The sequence below is a fragment of the Felis catus genome, chromosome C1 (assembly GCF_018350175.1).
Source record: "Felis catus isolate Fca126 chromosome C1, F.catus_Fca126_mat1.0, whole genome shotgun sequence".
NCBI lineage: Eukaryota > Metazoa > Chordata > Mammalia > Carnivora > Felidae > Felis > Felis catus.
This window is the reverse complement of record NC_058375.1, coordinates 34,711,788-34,726,612: the sequence shown is the minus strand read 5'-3', so window position 1 is coordinate 34,726,612 and position 14,825 is coordinate 34,711,788. Positions and strand designations below refer to the sequence as shown.

Genomic DNA, 14,825 nt, shown 5'->3' with positions numbered 1-14,825 from the left:
GGATCTGGCTGCTGCTCTGAGCAATGGAACAGAAAAACCCTGGGCCCTTGGGCCATTTGTGTCCTTGGCTTTATGTAGAGGGACAAGTGTTGGGCAGCTGCACCTCCTGCTGGTGGTGTTAAAACAAGTCCTGGCCCATGTCCATGATCCTGAAGCCCTGGAGTACCTGCTCCTGCAGCTGCCACGGTTCTAGGACTTTTGAACATGGAGATTCTTACAGGGACCAGTACTGGAGAAACTGCTGGGATAGGGTCTGGCAGGTGCAGACATTTAGATACAGCTAGAGGCAGGGTTTAGATTGAGTACACATGCATGTCTAGTAGAAGATCGCTGGCCAGAGTATCAAAGGACCACAAAGCTGGCCCTCTCCACTGGCTGCACAGGAGCAAGTGCCCAGGCAAGTTGCTGTTGGAGCACACAAACCTGGGCCCCAGAGCAGGTCTCCCAGGGCCCCAGCTCAAAAGTGCCAAGACTTGTGCCTTGTTACCGGTGATTATGGCCCAGGCCACATCTCTCTCACACACGCAAGTGCCGGCAAAGTCACCCTGGCCGTGGGCGTGATGAATGGCCGCACAGTAATGAAATGGAGACATCAAGGCGGGTGGCGGGAAGACGGAGTGTGGCGGACGGGCCGTCCCCACGCGGCGGCAACAAGAAGGATCGCCCAGCGGCCGGGGGCCGTCAAGGGAGAAATTACACATTTACTCTGCCTTTTTCTTACTGCGACGGCGCCCATACATCACCGCTGGGGCCGGGGCGGGACATGCCGGCCAATTTCCAGCATGAATTATGGGACTGAGCAGCATTGAGACCAGGCTTCCCGCCGGCCCAGTATCACCCAGCCCAGCCTGAGGCTGGAGATGCTGCCACCAGGGGACAGGACCCCCCTCCCTCTTTTGGAGCCTGTGGCTCTTAAGTCTGACCCTGCTCCCCATCGCCACCCACCTAAGGGCACCTACGGGCACAGAGGGAAGCGACCTGAGGCCCATCTAAATGTCTTCTCTTCTTCTTCTTAGATGACTGCAAGAACATTGCCAACATCATGAAGACACTTGCGTATCAAGGCTTCATCTTCAAGCAGACATCGAAGCCGTTCTGATTGGCCGAGGACGGGATGGGGCAGGACAGGGTAGCTGCTTGGCCCAGCCCAGAACCCTCCTTTCCCTCACCAGAGGGGAAAAGGGAGAGTGGCACAGCTCTACATCCAGAGTGTCCCCCAGCCTGCCCTGTGGGCTTGTGCCCGGGGTAAGGGCTTGGCCACTTGGCCCCTCTGGAGCAGACACTTTGTGGCCCCCACCCCAACCCCCCAACCTCAGCCCAGTATTAGCCCCTCCCATTGTGGGCCTGGGCTAGGGGGACCCAGGCACTCACCGCCTCCTCCCTGGTACACAGGCTTCTGCCGGGGCCACCAAGCCCCCCTGTGCCCCCTCCCATCTGTAGTGCATGGTGTGTGGTGCCCCCAGGGCTCCAGGACAGATCAGGCCCCACCTTGTGTCTACCCCCATCCCCGCTGTGAACGTGCCACTGAATAAAGTCGGGGAAACGAGGCTCTGGGTGTGTGTGGACCAGGTGCTGCTGTGCCTGATGCTGTCAAAATACGTACAAAGGTTAGAGCATGTTCTGGGCTGCTCTGCTCAAGGCCACCAGTGTGGATGGCAATCACTGGAGCACCTGTGAGACCCTCACTGAATAGTCACAGGGCTACAGGGGCTGTCTGAGCACACGGCAATGTTTGAAGTTGCTGGTATCTGAGGCCACTGCTGTGTGTGAACCATCTTGAGTATAGAACCAAGTACATTTGTTGGGATAAAACCGCAGTGGTTAAAGGGCTGCTAAGGGCCTCAATAGTGGCAAGTCCCAATGCCACTCCGTGGAGTGGGTGAGGTGACCCCTCCTGCCCACCCTCCCAACCAGGGGCATCACAAGTGGTGGGAAGGAAAAGGAAGCAGCCCAGTCCAACTCAGCAGCTCTATTTACACAGCAGCATCACCCACACCCCGTGTGGCCTCTCATGGCTTCTTGGCTTTCTTCACAGAAGAGGAGCTGGAGGCCGATTCCCGTCGCTTCCTCTGAGAAGACACAGAAGGTGTTGGGGTCAATGGCTCCCAAGTCTCTATTCACACTCGGTGCATGTGTTTCACACTCTCAGGGAAGGTGATGCCCACTGGCCACCCACTCCTACCCTCAGTCTCAGAACCCATCGGAGTAACCACTCCCATTGCGGGCACTAGAGGGAGCAGGTCTGTACACACTCGTGTGTTCGCTCACGTGCAGGGCCTGTTCATGCTCCCCACTGCCCATCTAGGCTCTTACCGAGTTGGGCGTGAGGGGTGCGCCCACCACATCAATGATGGTGTCCTTGGTGGGGTCGGGGCCAAGACCAGGTTCAGGTACTGCTGGCTCAGCAGAGGCTGGGGCCGGGCCTGATGCTGGCGTGGCAGGGCCCCCTAGGACGCCAGCCCGGGCCAGGGCCTCATGCCGGTGCCTCAGCATCTGTAGCTCATACTCGCAGTTGGCGCAGGCCTGCTTGAGCTCATAGAGCAGCACCAGGTCGCTCCGTAGCTCGTTGAACATGTGCACCAGCTCCTCCGTGGGTGTCGGGCTCAGCTCTGCAGGCGGTGGGTGGAAGGCATAGGCAGAGCCAGTGTGTGCGGCGGGAAGGCCAGAAACAGGAAATGCCCTCCCCTGCCCAGCCTTGATTGGCAGCCTTGGGTGGGTAGGTCCTGCAGGCCCAGCCCCCACTCACCCACACCAAGCTCCAGCAGCATCTGCTCCAGGGCCTTGATCTTCTTCTGTCCCACAGAGCTTGGCAGTTTCATCTGCAATGACCCAGACTGCTAAGCCCTCTCCCCCACAAGTAGCTAAGGATGAGGGAGAACCAAAGGCAAAGGGGAGTGGAAGAGAAGTTAACCCCGGGAAGGCAGCTCTGCATCAGAAAAGGAAATAGCTGGCAAGTGGAATATAGCAAGGGCGCAAGTGCTTTGACCTCAGCCCGGCCACGTCCCCGCGATCTCTCTCCACAGCACATGGCACAACCCCGCCTGGTGCTCCAGCCCCACGGCTGCAGCAAGCGGGCTATGGAGAGCCCAGGGCCCAAGCACCGTGATGGAAGTGGCACGTACCCGCTGGCTCCGCAGCGTGACGCCTGCAGACTTGAAGTCTGGAAACTTGATGCCTGCGGTCTCAGGAACAGCCTGGGGGAGAAGAAGTCATGGAGACCAAGGCGTGGCAGGGAAAAGGCCCAGTGTTAGTCCCAACACCCTGCTAGCTCTAGGTGCTCTCAGAGCCCTCCACCCTGGGCTGGACTGACTCCATCTCCATACCGGTTTCTCGGCCTCCTTTTTCTGGGGTAGCTTCTTCTTGGGGGCCTTGCGTTCCGTGCGCCGCTGCTCTGCAGTGGTGTCTGCTGCTGTTATCAGCTTCTGCAGGTCCTGGCTGCGCTTCTCCCGCTCCTTCTTCCGGGCTTCGATCTTGCGTAGCTCCTGCAGCAGATACTCCTCCTCTGCCACCTGGGAAAGCGAGATGCCGTGAAGTGTGTGCAGGTGCCCAGGGGAGTGAGACACAGGGGCACTGAGCTGTCTGTAAGGGACTCTGAGAGGAAAGGGACCATGAAGGAGGGGAAAAACTATAAAAGCAAGGACAGAGGCTCCTGAGGGAGGAGAGGTGGGGAAGCAGGGAACCTGCAGAAGAGGGAAATGAGGGCATGCAGGACGGAGGCAAAGGGCTTCAGGACCTGGAAGAGAGGCAGTGAGGCTCAGGGCCGACCTGCTCAGGGGTCCGGTTGTAGAGGCGCTCTAGCTGTTCCTTCCTCCGCCGCTCATGCCCAGCATCAAATACTGGTATCTTGAGGTCTGTGCCTGGCACAGCCCGCACGTTGGCAAGCTTAGCACAGATGTGGTAGTACCGCTCCTTCAAGTCCTCCACAGAACGCTTCTGAGGATAAAGACATGGCAGGAAGGGAGGATGAATACCCAGAAGCATATGGAAGGCGTAGCATAAAGGCAGTGGGCCTTCCAGGCCCAGGGTCTGGACACACATGCAAATGCATGACACCAGCTCACCTTGAACTGCTGGTGGTCATACCGGTCATGGATAACTACAAAACGTAAGTCAAAGCGGCGGCTGAGGTCAAAGAGGTGATCCGTTTCTGCCTTAGTCCAAGCGTCGTCGTGAAGGTAGAGCTGGTACTCCTGCTCTGAATACACAGGAACCTGCACAGTCTACTGGCACAGAGGGACAGAGGGAGGACACGTCATGTCACATCCAGTGGGCTCCAACCTCCTGTGATCACAGCCCCTCCTGTTTATTGCCAATCTCTAAACTGGACCAAAGCAAAACCCTCTTCCTAGACCCCTGCACAGGGCAGCCTGGAAATGATGTTTCCAAGTGAGGAAACAAACTGCTCGACTAGAACTCGCCAGGCTCTAAGATGACAGCCTACCTCTGGATTCAGTCCCGAAGCAGCTTCACCATGCCTTCAGCACCAGAGCCCCGGTAACAGGATGCATGCTCCTGTCCTCATGGTTAAGGGGAGGGGCCCACATGTAAGTGCTTCTGTGGAGTCCAAAGGTTAACTTTGGAGTAGAGCAGAGAGCTACAGAGAAAGGCCCAGGATCCCCTGGTCCATTGGAACATTTGTCTGAAGCATTCCTGCCACCCAGTGGTGACAATGAGACTTGCAGCTCCCCCAGAGCAGGCCAAGGTCACTTACCTCTAGGAAAAGGGGCCTGAATCTTTCTCCCAACAGATGCACCCCTGTACATGCCCCTGCCTCCCCTCTGCCATAGCCCAACCCCCAGACCTTTCTCAGGGACAAAAAGCACCACCGCCACTCCTTCCCCAGGAAGGAGTCAATGTCAGGCTGGACTAGGGAAGTCCCTTGTCTCTAATCAAAAACCACACTGGCTCTGAACCTGCTCTCAAGACACTATATGCAGCTGCCTCTTGCACTTATCCTACTGGATGTCCCACATACACCTCAAACTGAATATGTTCAGGTGATGGGTGTTAGCCAGACTAATTGTGGTGATCATTTTGCAGTATATACAAATATGAACCATGTTGTACACCTGAGATGAACAGTATATATTGGTTATAACTCAATAAAAATATATACATGTGTTCAGTACTGAGCTCATCACCTTCCCTCAAACTCCTATCTCTTCCAGTTCAGTTCTCAGTCAATGTCACCATCAGCCAACACAGGTGTCCAAGCCAGAAGCCTAGAAAGCATTTTTAATTCCCATCTTTACCCTTGACCCCTCCCCTTCCACAAATCTGTGGATTTTACCTCCAGAATCTCTATCTTCACAGCCAGATCGCAGTCTAGACCACCACTACCACTGCCTGAATCAGAAAAACAGCCTCCCCACTGACCTCTCTGCCTCCATTCAATCCTCCCCCAAGCAATTCTCCATCAGCAGCCAAGATGTGATCTCTCTGACCAATACTGCTTAGAGGACAGCCTGCAAACCTGTGCTGTTTGCAAACTGGTCCCACTAGTCTATGTAAGTATGGAAATCGAGAGTCGGCATTTAGAAACCTTTATAACAATTTCACAGAAGTCACATGCTACTGAACCTAGTATGAAGAAACGTGGACTTGTATTTTGTCTTGTAATTTTACTATCTTTATCAGACTCTGATGGATTGTAAATATTTTCTTAAAGTTCTTCATCACAGATAATTTGAGAAGCACTATTCTAGAATATGTATCAATCATGTCACCCAACTACCTTGTACTAAATCCCTCAAAAGCTCTCCACTAAACTAAGATAAAAGTGCCTTCTAGATAAGTCACAAACTCCCCAAGAACAAGGGTTGTCTGGTTCATTTCCTATCTTTGGGGTTCAGCACAGGGCCAGGCACACTGTTAAGTATCAATGAATATTTACAGAATCAACCAATAAACACGTGTAGATGACCTGGCCTCTCTCTGCAGCTACTGTCCCTCACGCATCCAAAGTTTCAAACAAGTGACTAGCAATGTCAGGAACATGCTAGGCTCTCCCCCTCAGCCTTTGCTGTTCTTGCCTGAAATGCATCCCCAGTTCCACATTCCTTCCTCTATGAAGATAACTTCTCATCCTTTTGATCTTTTCCTCTGGGAAGTCTCTCTCATTTCCCAGGCTTGCTTAAGTATATCCCTCCTATGTATTTTAATTACATTTAATTAAAAAAAGAAAAAAATCCGTAGGAACTGTGTATGCAGGCCTGCTCCCAAGGAGCTCACAGTCAAAGTGAGGGAGACATTCATTCATTCAATAAATATTTATCATGGGCCCGCTAGACCTATGCTGGGAACACAGTGCTGAATAAGATAGACAGTGGCCTTACCTTCTCAGCGCTCACAGTTCAGCTGAAAAAAATAATTTAGTCCAGTGTGGAGAGTTTGATGACAAAGATATGCCTAGAATGTAGTGAGTGACATCTGATCCAGCCTGGGGACAAACATTGGTCAGGGAAGAGGTCACAGGAGACAATGAGGTTACTTTGAAAGAGAACAGTGAAATGACCACGATTCTCTTTTATAAAGACCACTCTTGCAGCATTTAGGACAGACAGGATGAAACAAGAGCCTGAAAGACCTGCTGACAGGTGTCGGAAATAATCCAGGTGAGAAGTGAAGAGGACTGAACTAAAACAGCACCAGTGGAAGGTAAAGAAAAGGGCACAGATATAATTTTAGGTTAAAAACCACAGGACTCGACAACTGGATGTGAGGGGTGAGGAAAGACGCTCACTCCTGTTTTGGGCGTAAGAGAGCAGCTGGAGAGCCACAGACTGAGAATGGAACCCCCAGCAACTGGCAGTACTGGAGGGAACATCATTAGTTCACCTTACTCTGCTTCCCTCTCCATCTGTAGTCACCATGATCTTTCTAAGCATCAAATCAGATCCTCACACTACTCTACTTAAAACTTTGTCAGTATCAGGGCACCTGGGTTGCCAGTCAGTTGAGTGTCCAATTCTGGATTTCAGCTCAGGTCATGATCCCAGAGTTCTGTGATCGAGCCCCACATCAGGCTCCTCACTGAGCATGGAGCCTACTTGGGATTCTCTTTCTCTCCCTTTGCCCCTTTCCCCAACTTGCATTCTGTCCCTGTCAGCAGCTACTCAAAGATGTCAGGGCAAAGCCCAGAGTCCTGAGCCTGGCTGGCCCTGCTGACCTCTCAGGCCTCACCTTCCACCATGTCCTACCCTGGGCTTTAGGCTTCACCAACAGGGAAATGCCTACAGCATGCCATGCATATGACTGGTTTTTTATATATGCCTTTGCTCATGCTGGCCCCTCTGCCTGAAAAAGTCACTGCACTCCTTTCCTAATATTGCCTGGTGACGTCCTTTAAGACTCAATTCCAGGGGCGCCTGGGTGGCGCAGTCGGTTAAGCATCCGACTTCAGCCAGGTCACGATCTCGCGGTCCGTGAGTTCGAGCCCTGCGTCGGGCTCTGGGCTGATGGCTCAGAGCCTGGAGCCTGTTTCCGATTCTGTGTCTCCCTCTCTCTCTGCCCCTCCCCCATTCATGCTCTGTCTCTCTCTGTCCCAAAAATAAATAAACGTTGAAAAAAAAAAAAAAATTTAAGACTCAATTCCAGCTCTAAGTTCTCCAGGAAGTTTCCATGGCCTTCAGGTCCTCCCAAAACAGCACATATCCCACCAAACTGTAACTGCCTGTGCCTCTCCTCATGTCCTCCCCAACAATATGCAGAGTTTCCTGAGGGCAGATACGGTTTCTGGCGCATTTCTGTGTCCTCAATGCACAGGGCTTGACTTGGCATGGAACAGCATTTATCAAATACAAAATGAACATTCTTCTGTCTTCTCCTCAAATTATCTCATCTAACCTTCCCACCCATCACCTCAACACCTCACCTCTTGGTTGTCCCTTCTCAATCCTACACTTCCAGCCTCTCTCTCCACCAGACCTGGGGTGGGGGGTTGGGGGGGGGGGAGGCGGGAGGCTGAGATGTTGGTGAGATGGAAGAAAATCAGATCTCCTGGGGGGAAGAGGGAAGCAAGAATGATAGCTCACACCCAGATGTGCTCAGTCTAAGAAGCCTGTGAGCCATTCAGGCAGAGTTGTCCAGGTACAGTTGGCTACACTGGGCTGAGGGGGAAGAAGCTGGGACTTGAAGTCCCGGGATTAGGCCCTTAGTGCTTTTAGGCCCCAAATCTAGGCTGCTCCAGGCTGCAGGGACTGTGACGCTATATTGTATACTGGCCTGAACAACAGCTTAGGAAATCCTAGCCTAGCCCAGCTGCCTCTCACTGGCTGGTGGAGTGTGGGTAAGGCCCTGCTCTGAGCTTCTAGACCACAGATGATTCAGCTTGGACTAGGGTGCTAGCACAGAGGATGAAGAACAAAGGCAAACAAAGGCAAAATCAGCAGGACTCAATGATTAAATGTATCACTGAGATCTAGTTCAAATGTCACCTTCTCAGAGAGGCCCAACCTGACCACCTTATCTACATTAGGCCTCCCCTATGCCTATAAGTTTGCTCTTTAATTCATTTCATACCCCATTCATATCCTGGTTTCAATTTACTGATGGCCCAAATCTGAAAGAATCGAATTTATTTGCTTACATGTTCGCTATCTGTCTTTCCCTACCTCCCTGTCCTATTGTTGACTGAAATAATTGGAGAATATACAGGGGAAGTCAAGGATGATTCCCGAGTTTCTGGGTGGGAAACTTCCCATTCCCAAGCAACTGGGTAGATAGTGGTGCCATTAACTGATATGGGTTTGGGGTGAGAAAGACAGGAAATAGATGAGTTCTGCTCAAGGGTACCTACTTGATCTGAAGTACCTGTGGGGCTTTCAGGGAGAGACGTTAAGTAAATGATTGGATATCGCTCTGAACTGGAGATATTAAGTGGGATCACTGGTATACAGCAGGCAACTGGAGCCTCAAAGAAAATGAGATACACTAGGGAGAAAGTATAGAGAGACAAGGACACAGCTGAGGAACAGTGACATCTGAAGGGCCAAGAGCAGCCACCAAAAACCAGATCAGGTCCAGGAAGGGACAGGATCCCACAGGCAGAAGAGACCCACGAAATCCCACCCTGCAGGTATTTGCCACGTGGACTGAGTGGGTAACGATGGTTGAAACAAAGACTGAATGTGCCTCTGGAGCCAACCCCAGGAGGCTGAAAGGTCATGTGAGTAGCTCAGAGTGGGTGAGCAATCTTGGCCTATGTCCATACGGTGGTAGCTCACCTTATTGAACCTGGCAAAGGGGTAGTCCTTGCCCTCCTCAGCTGCCCGTCGCCAGTGGAAGAACATAGCTCCATCCTTGCGGGCTGGGTTGGTGAAGGGCATCCATTTCCAGGGCCGCACCTTCTTAGAGCCCAACTTGGCTTTCACTGTGCGGTAACCTTGACCAGTGTCACTGGGTAGCAGTGGGGGTGCATCCCTGCAGCAAGGTTCAGAGAGATGAGAAGTCAGAGTAAGAAAGTGTGTAGGGAGCCTTTGGGACCAAGCTGATCTACCCTACAGCAAGGAAGTCACGTCCTAGAATGAGCAGTCGGAGCAAATCCTGCATCCTACTAAGTAAGCAGGAGCCCTGGCTGGGGAGGGCAGCCGGAGAGAGAACTGGCAGAGAAAACCATGCAGACGGATCGGGACATGCAGATAGGTCGGGAACCAGAGCCTGGGGGACTTGGGATTCTAATACTTGCTTCTTGTCAGAGTAGAGCAGTGCATAGACCTCTCGGTGCATGCCCTCGGGTCTCTTGAACGTCAGTGTCTCAGAGGACTTCTTGGACTTTTTCTGGGAACGGAAACCACAAGATAGAAACCACAACCTAGACTCCCTTCCCTTAAAATTCCTTAGCCCAGCTCAATCCCTGAGCCAAACAGCACCTACAGGTACAATGACACACTATGAAAGCAGAGAAACCCACTCACAGGGGCACCCTTAGTTGGAGCAAGTCATTCCCGTCCCCAACCCCACCTCCTCACCTGAGTAGATCCCCGATCTGTCAGAATAGAAAATACTTTCCTATCATCTCTCAGAATGTCACGCTGACTTGGTGCCACTGCCCCCCCCCAATATCCTACAAGCGTCACACTCTTGTGTGGTCTCCCATCTCTTATAAGTGCCACACTCTCTTGGTCCCCACCATTTCCCATGGGTGTCCTACCACCTCTGCCCCATGTCATAAAGGTAACACATAGTCTCTGCCCCCTATATCACACCTTTTACCGCCCATCTCACTAGAAGTGCAGCACCCCACCATCTCCCCCATCTCTCTCCCATCGTCACTCCTCCCCACCACTTCACTCGCAATACCCAAGGCTCTCAGGCAACCCCTGCTACCTTGTCCGGGTTGATAATGTCCTTCTTGCTGATGGTCCCGGAGGCTGCATCCCCCTCTGGGCCCCCAAGTTCTAGAATGTCCCGCACATCCGCGCCTGTAGCCATCGTGTCTGAGAGATGGAGGAGCGCCCCGAGGTCAAGGGTCAGTGCCTGAGAAGGGACACAGCTCAGATCAGGAGGCGGAGCCACTCCAGCCCCAAGCAGGGCGGGGTGAAGGGGCGGGCCGCTAGGAGGAAAGTAGTCCGGGTCCGATCGGGGTTCCGCCTGCGTCCTGCCACCTGCGTCTCCCTTACGGCCCCGTCTGCCTCCTAAGCCCCAGCACCTCCACACCCGATTCCCCAGCTGCCGCTGCCGCTGCTCCCCTAGCCCCGCAAAGCCGCGGACAGAAACTTCCGGTCGTGCGCATTCGAAACGCGGCCGGCAGGAACACTTCCGGTATGTGCTGAGCAGAAATGGAGCCGGCTGGCATCCCAGTGTGAAAGCCCGGGGAAGGGGGTGGTTCATCACCGGCCTTGGCTCCCACGGGGTGGCCAGTGTTCGGATGCTGCCTGCATTCTGGCATTTGCCCTCTATGTTGCTCTGTTGCATCTCGGGCTATAAAAACAGCGCAGAGCTTTGTCCCTTGGAAGTCGCTTAATTCCTTTGAATCCGTTTCTTCATTTGTAAAATGGAAATTGTAATGGTACCTGCTTAAATGAAGCACCAATAATCCTTGCAGAACAGCAAATTGCCTGGCACGTTTAATTTTTTTGTATTAAATTAATTAGTAGTATTAATGGCCCTTGTTCTTAAATACATACCAGGCACTGTTCTAAGCATCGGAGATGAAGAGATAAACTAGTCAAGGTGGAGCATCCCAGGATGGCTGCCAAGATGGAGTGAGGTCTGGACCCTCACTTGCACCTCCTCTGATGGAGCTCCCCTCTCGTGGGGATTTCCTGGAGCCAGCTCCCTAGAACATCACCAGTCCGGGAGCTAACTGCACTAGAGTGGGTTACCAAAAGGCCCAAGAATATGGCCCTGAGCAGGGAGCAGCTGGAAGAATTCTCTCTCAAAGTAAGAAACTTACTAATCTCCCTGGAGAGAGAGATATCTAGAACTGGAGGCCCTGAGGAAGGGCGGAAGGGACAGGGTAAACAACTCCCAACTTCAGCCTCTGCAAACCAGCCTGCAAACATGGAAGACACGTGGCCAATGAGCATGGAGGGTGGAGTCAGGGCCCGGTGAGACATTAAAGAAACCAGACTCCAAGCCAAGGCCTGACAAAGAACCCAGCAGGGACTAGAGGAGCAGACAGCCTGCACAAGTTAGCTATCAGTGTGGTAGCCTGTTCTGGCTTGGGGGGGACAGGGGTGTAGCAGCTGCAGCCTCAAGCCTACCTAGACCCCAAAACTATGGAGAACTGGGCCTGGAGGTAGAAACTTTACCCTTTTCCTGAGACCTGATTTCTGAGTGAATCGTCTGGGCTCTAAACAGTGTCTAGAAGCCAGGGTCCTGCTGCAGAAATTGCCCACAGGGAAGGGAATAGCCCTTGGAGCCAGAAGTGGAAAGAGCAATGGGTAGGAGCAACTACACCTCTGCCTTGTAGTTGGTTGTGTAATTATTTGTTTAATATCTATCTCCTCTGATAGATTTATTTCTATGAGAATCATGGTACATAAATGTATGTATGTATCAGGCATTGTTCTAGGCTCTAGGGATACAGTGGGTGAATGAGATACAAATGGCTCATGGTAGGGCTTATATCTAGTGAAAGAAGAGAAACACTGAGCATATAAACAATGAAACGGGGTAAATTTTGATGGTGACAAGAGCTATGAAAAAAATAAAATAGGGTAATAGGATGAGAGACTACTTTATGTAGTATAGTCAGGGAAGGTTTCTCTGGAAACTTGAAATCTGAGCTGAGGTTTAAATGATGGAAATAGCCACAGCATACCTGGGGAAGGAATGTTTCAGACAGGAGGAATAACAAGTCTCGCATCCCTAAAATGGAAGGAACTCTATATGTAAAAAACACATAAAGAAAAAAGTCCAGGGGCGCCTGGGTGGCTCGGTCAGTTAAGCCTCTGACTCTTGGTTTTGGTTCAGGTCATGATCTTGTGGCTTCGTGAATTAGAGCCCTGTGTCGGGCTCTGCACTGACAACATGGAGCCTGCTGGGGATTCTCTCTCTCCCTCTCTCTCTCTGCCCCTCCCCCACTCGTGCTGTCTCTCTCAAAATAAATAAATAAACTTAAAAAGAAAAAAAAAAGTCCGCTGTGTTGGGTGATGAGTGAGGAGTGGGAGAATAGGAAGACTTGAAATCAGAGGTAGGCATCGTGGTCCATAGAAAGGAGTTTAGGATTTATCCTATGGGCAATCAAATATCATCCTTTCTTGGCCACAGCCTAGTTTGTTTTTTGTTTTTTTTGTTTTTTTTTTTTAATGCAGAGCCTGCTTGGGATTCTCTCTCTTTCTCTCTCTCTCTCTCAAAATAAAATAAACTTCAGACAAACAAAGAAACTGGGAAAGGGGAGGCAGTCTGTATGTGATGTGATCAAGATCCAGAACCTCTCAATCTGGCCTGGTCTTGCTCAGGTTAATTATAAAGAATATCTTCCCACTTATATTATTACATATAATATGTTGTATATAACATATTTTATTATAAAGACAAACTTTCCCACTTTTTAAAAAATTTAAATCCAAGTTGGTTAACATATAGTGTAATAATAATTTCAGGAGTAGAACCCAATGATTCATCACTTGCATATAACACCCAGTGCTCATCCCAACAAGTGCCCTTTTTAATTTTTTTTTAACGTTTATTTATTTTTGAGACAGAGAGAGACAGAGCATGAACGGGGGAGGGGCAGAAAGAGAGGGAGACACAGAATCAGAAGCAGGCTCCAGGCTCTGAGCCATCAGCCCAGAGCCCGAAGCAGGTCTCGAACTCACGGACCGCGAGATAGTGACCTGAGCTGAAGTCGGACGCTTAACCGACTGAGCCACCCAGGCGCCCCAACAAGTGCCCTTCTTAATGGCCATCGCCCATTTAGCCCCCCCCCCCCACCGAATACCCCACAAGCAACCCTCAGTTCATTCTCTGTATTCGAGAGTCTCTTAAGGTTTTTCTCCTCTGTTTTTAACTTATTTTTGCTTCCCTTTCCCTAGGTTCATCTGTTTTGTTTCTTAAATTCCACATGTGAGTGAAATCATATATTTGTCTCTCTCTGACTGACTTATTTCGCTTAGCATAATACGTGCTAGTTCCATCCACCTTGTTGCAAATGGTAAGACTTCAGTCTTTTTCATTGAAAATTTTTCCACTTTTTAAAATGGGCAAAGAACGTGATTAGGAAAGTCACAGAAGTGCTACCACCAATAAATGGACAGCTAAACATGCAGTATCACTGGTATTCAAATAAATGAAAAATCAAAAACTGTAATGAGATACCCAGTTTTTGCCTATTGGGGAGGGTAAAACCATAAAATAATACTTGCGATACCTGTTCTTGACAAGGGTATTACTGAAGTGGCCACCAACCTACCCTGTTGATGAGAATGTAAATTGATTCAGCTTTGTTCATTAATTCACTCAACAAATTGTTTAGTGCTTACTGTAAGCCACTTAGAAGTGTGGTACTCGAGGTGCCTGGCTGGCTCAGGCGGAAGAGCATGCGACTCTTGATCTCAGGGTTGTGAGTTTGAGCCCCATGTTGGGTGTAGAGATGACTCAAATAAATAAAACTTTAAAAAAAAGAAAAAGAAAAGGAAGAAGTGCAGCCCTCTAGCCAGGCCCTGTGCTAGGCCTGAGTATACTGCAGTAAAGACAAACACGATTGCTGCCTTCAGCTGGTACCTTTAAGAATTGAGCACTTGGGCGTGCCTGGGCATGCCTGGTGGCTCAGTCAGTTAAGCATCTGACTCTTGATTTCGGCTCAGGTCATCATCTCGTGGTTTGTGAGATTGAGCCCCGTTCAGGTTCTGTGCTGACATCTCAGAGTCTGCTTGGGATTCTCTCTCTCCCTCTGAATCTTCCCCTCCCTCCAACCCCATTCCTTGGGTGCTTGCACGCTCTCTCTCTCTCTCTCTCTCTCTCAAAAAAAAAAAGAACTGTGCACTTTGTTGTACGGAAGTTATTCCTCAATAAGAAGAAACAAAGTAGATAGGAACTGGAGCTGCCATTTAGGCCTGATCAAGATGCTGCCTTCCTAAGGCACCAAGACTTCAGGCAGAGCCACTGGGGGAGGGGGGGGGAAGCCCGTGGGGAACTGGCTGGGACCAGGAAGTCTGGGGCAAGAAGCTGGGGGACAGGGGCTCCGATGGAGACTGTGTGGTCCCTGACCAGTTTTGTGACCAAGAAAGATGAAGACTTCTGAGAACGGCTGAAGGACACAAGCCACACCAACACCAAGCAGTCTGATAGTGGAGTGAGGCCTTCTTGGGGGGCTCTCTGGGCAGCCCCCAAATCCCCAGCACCGAGTCTCCAGACCTGCAGCTGAGTGGGCACTCCTG

General features: G+C 51.1%; 2 protein-coding genes across 8 annotated transcripts in view; one reads left to right on the top strand and one right to left on the bottom strand.

Annotated features, from left to right (window-relative positions):
- The window catches only part of ERI3 (ERI1 exoribonuclease family member 3), a 128,451-nt gene extending 126,904 nt beyond the window's left edge, over positions 1-1,547 (top strand). For all 7 annotated transcript variants that reach the window (XM_011284664.4, XM_011284666.4, XM_045035704.1 and 4 more), the window contains one exon: positions 1,017-1,547. In XM_011284664.4, coding sequence (XP_011282966.1) covers positions 1,017-1,099 — 83 coding nt within the window. In that variant the 3' untranslated portion in view covers positions 1,100-1,547. The remainder of the gene's footprint in view (positions 1-1,016) is intronic.
- A 407-nt stretch (positions 1,548-1,954) lies between these two features.
- On the bottom strand, positions 1,955-10,736 carry DMAP1 (DNA methyltransferase 1 associated protein 1). The gene is made up of 11 exons (XM_006934685.4): positions 10,649-10,736; positions 10,327-10,476; positions 9,686-9,777; positions 9,225-9,420; positions 4,062-4,220; positions 3,766-3,933; positions 3,324-3,509; positions 3,123-3,194; positions 2,747-2,819; positions 2,314-2,609; positions 1,955-2,069 (listed from the first exon to the last, which is right to left on the bottom strand). The coding sequence occupies exons 1-11, from the start codon at positions 10,730-10,732 to the stop codon at positions 2,010-2,012; spliced, it is 1,536 nt and encodes a 511-aa protein (XP_006934747.2). The 5' UTR covers positions 10,733-10,736; the 3' UTR covers positions 1,955-2,009.
- Positions 10,737-14,825: the final 4,089 nt, after the last annotated feature.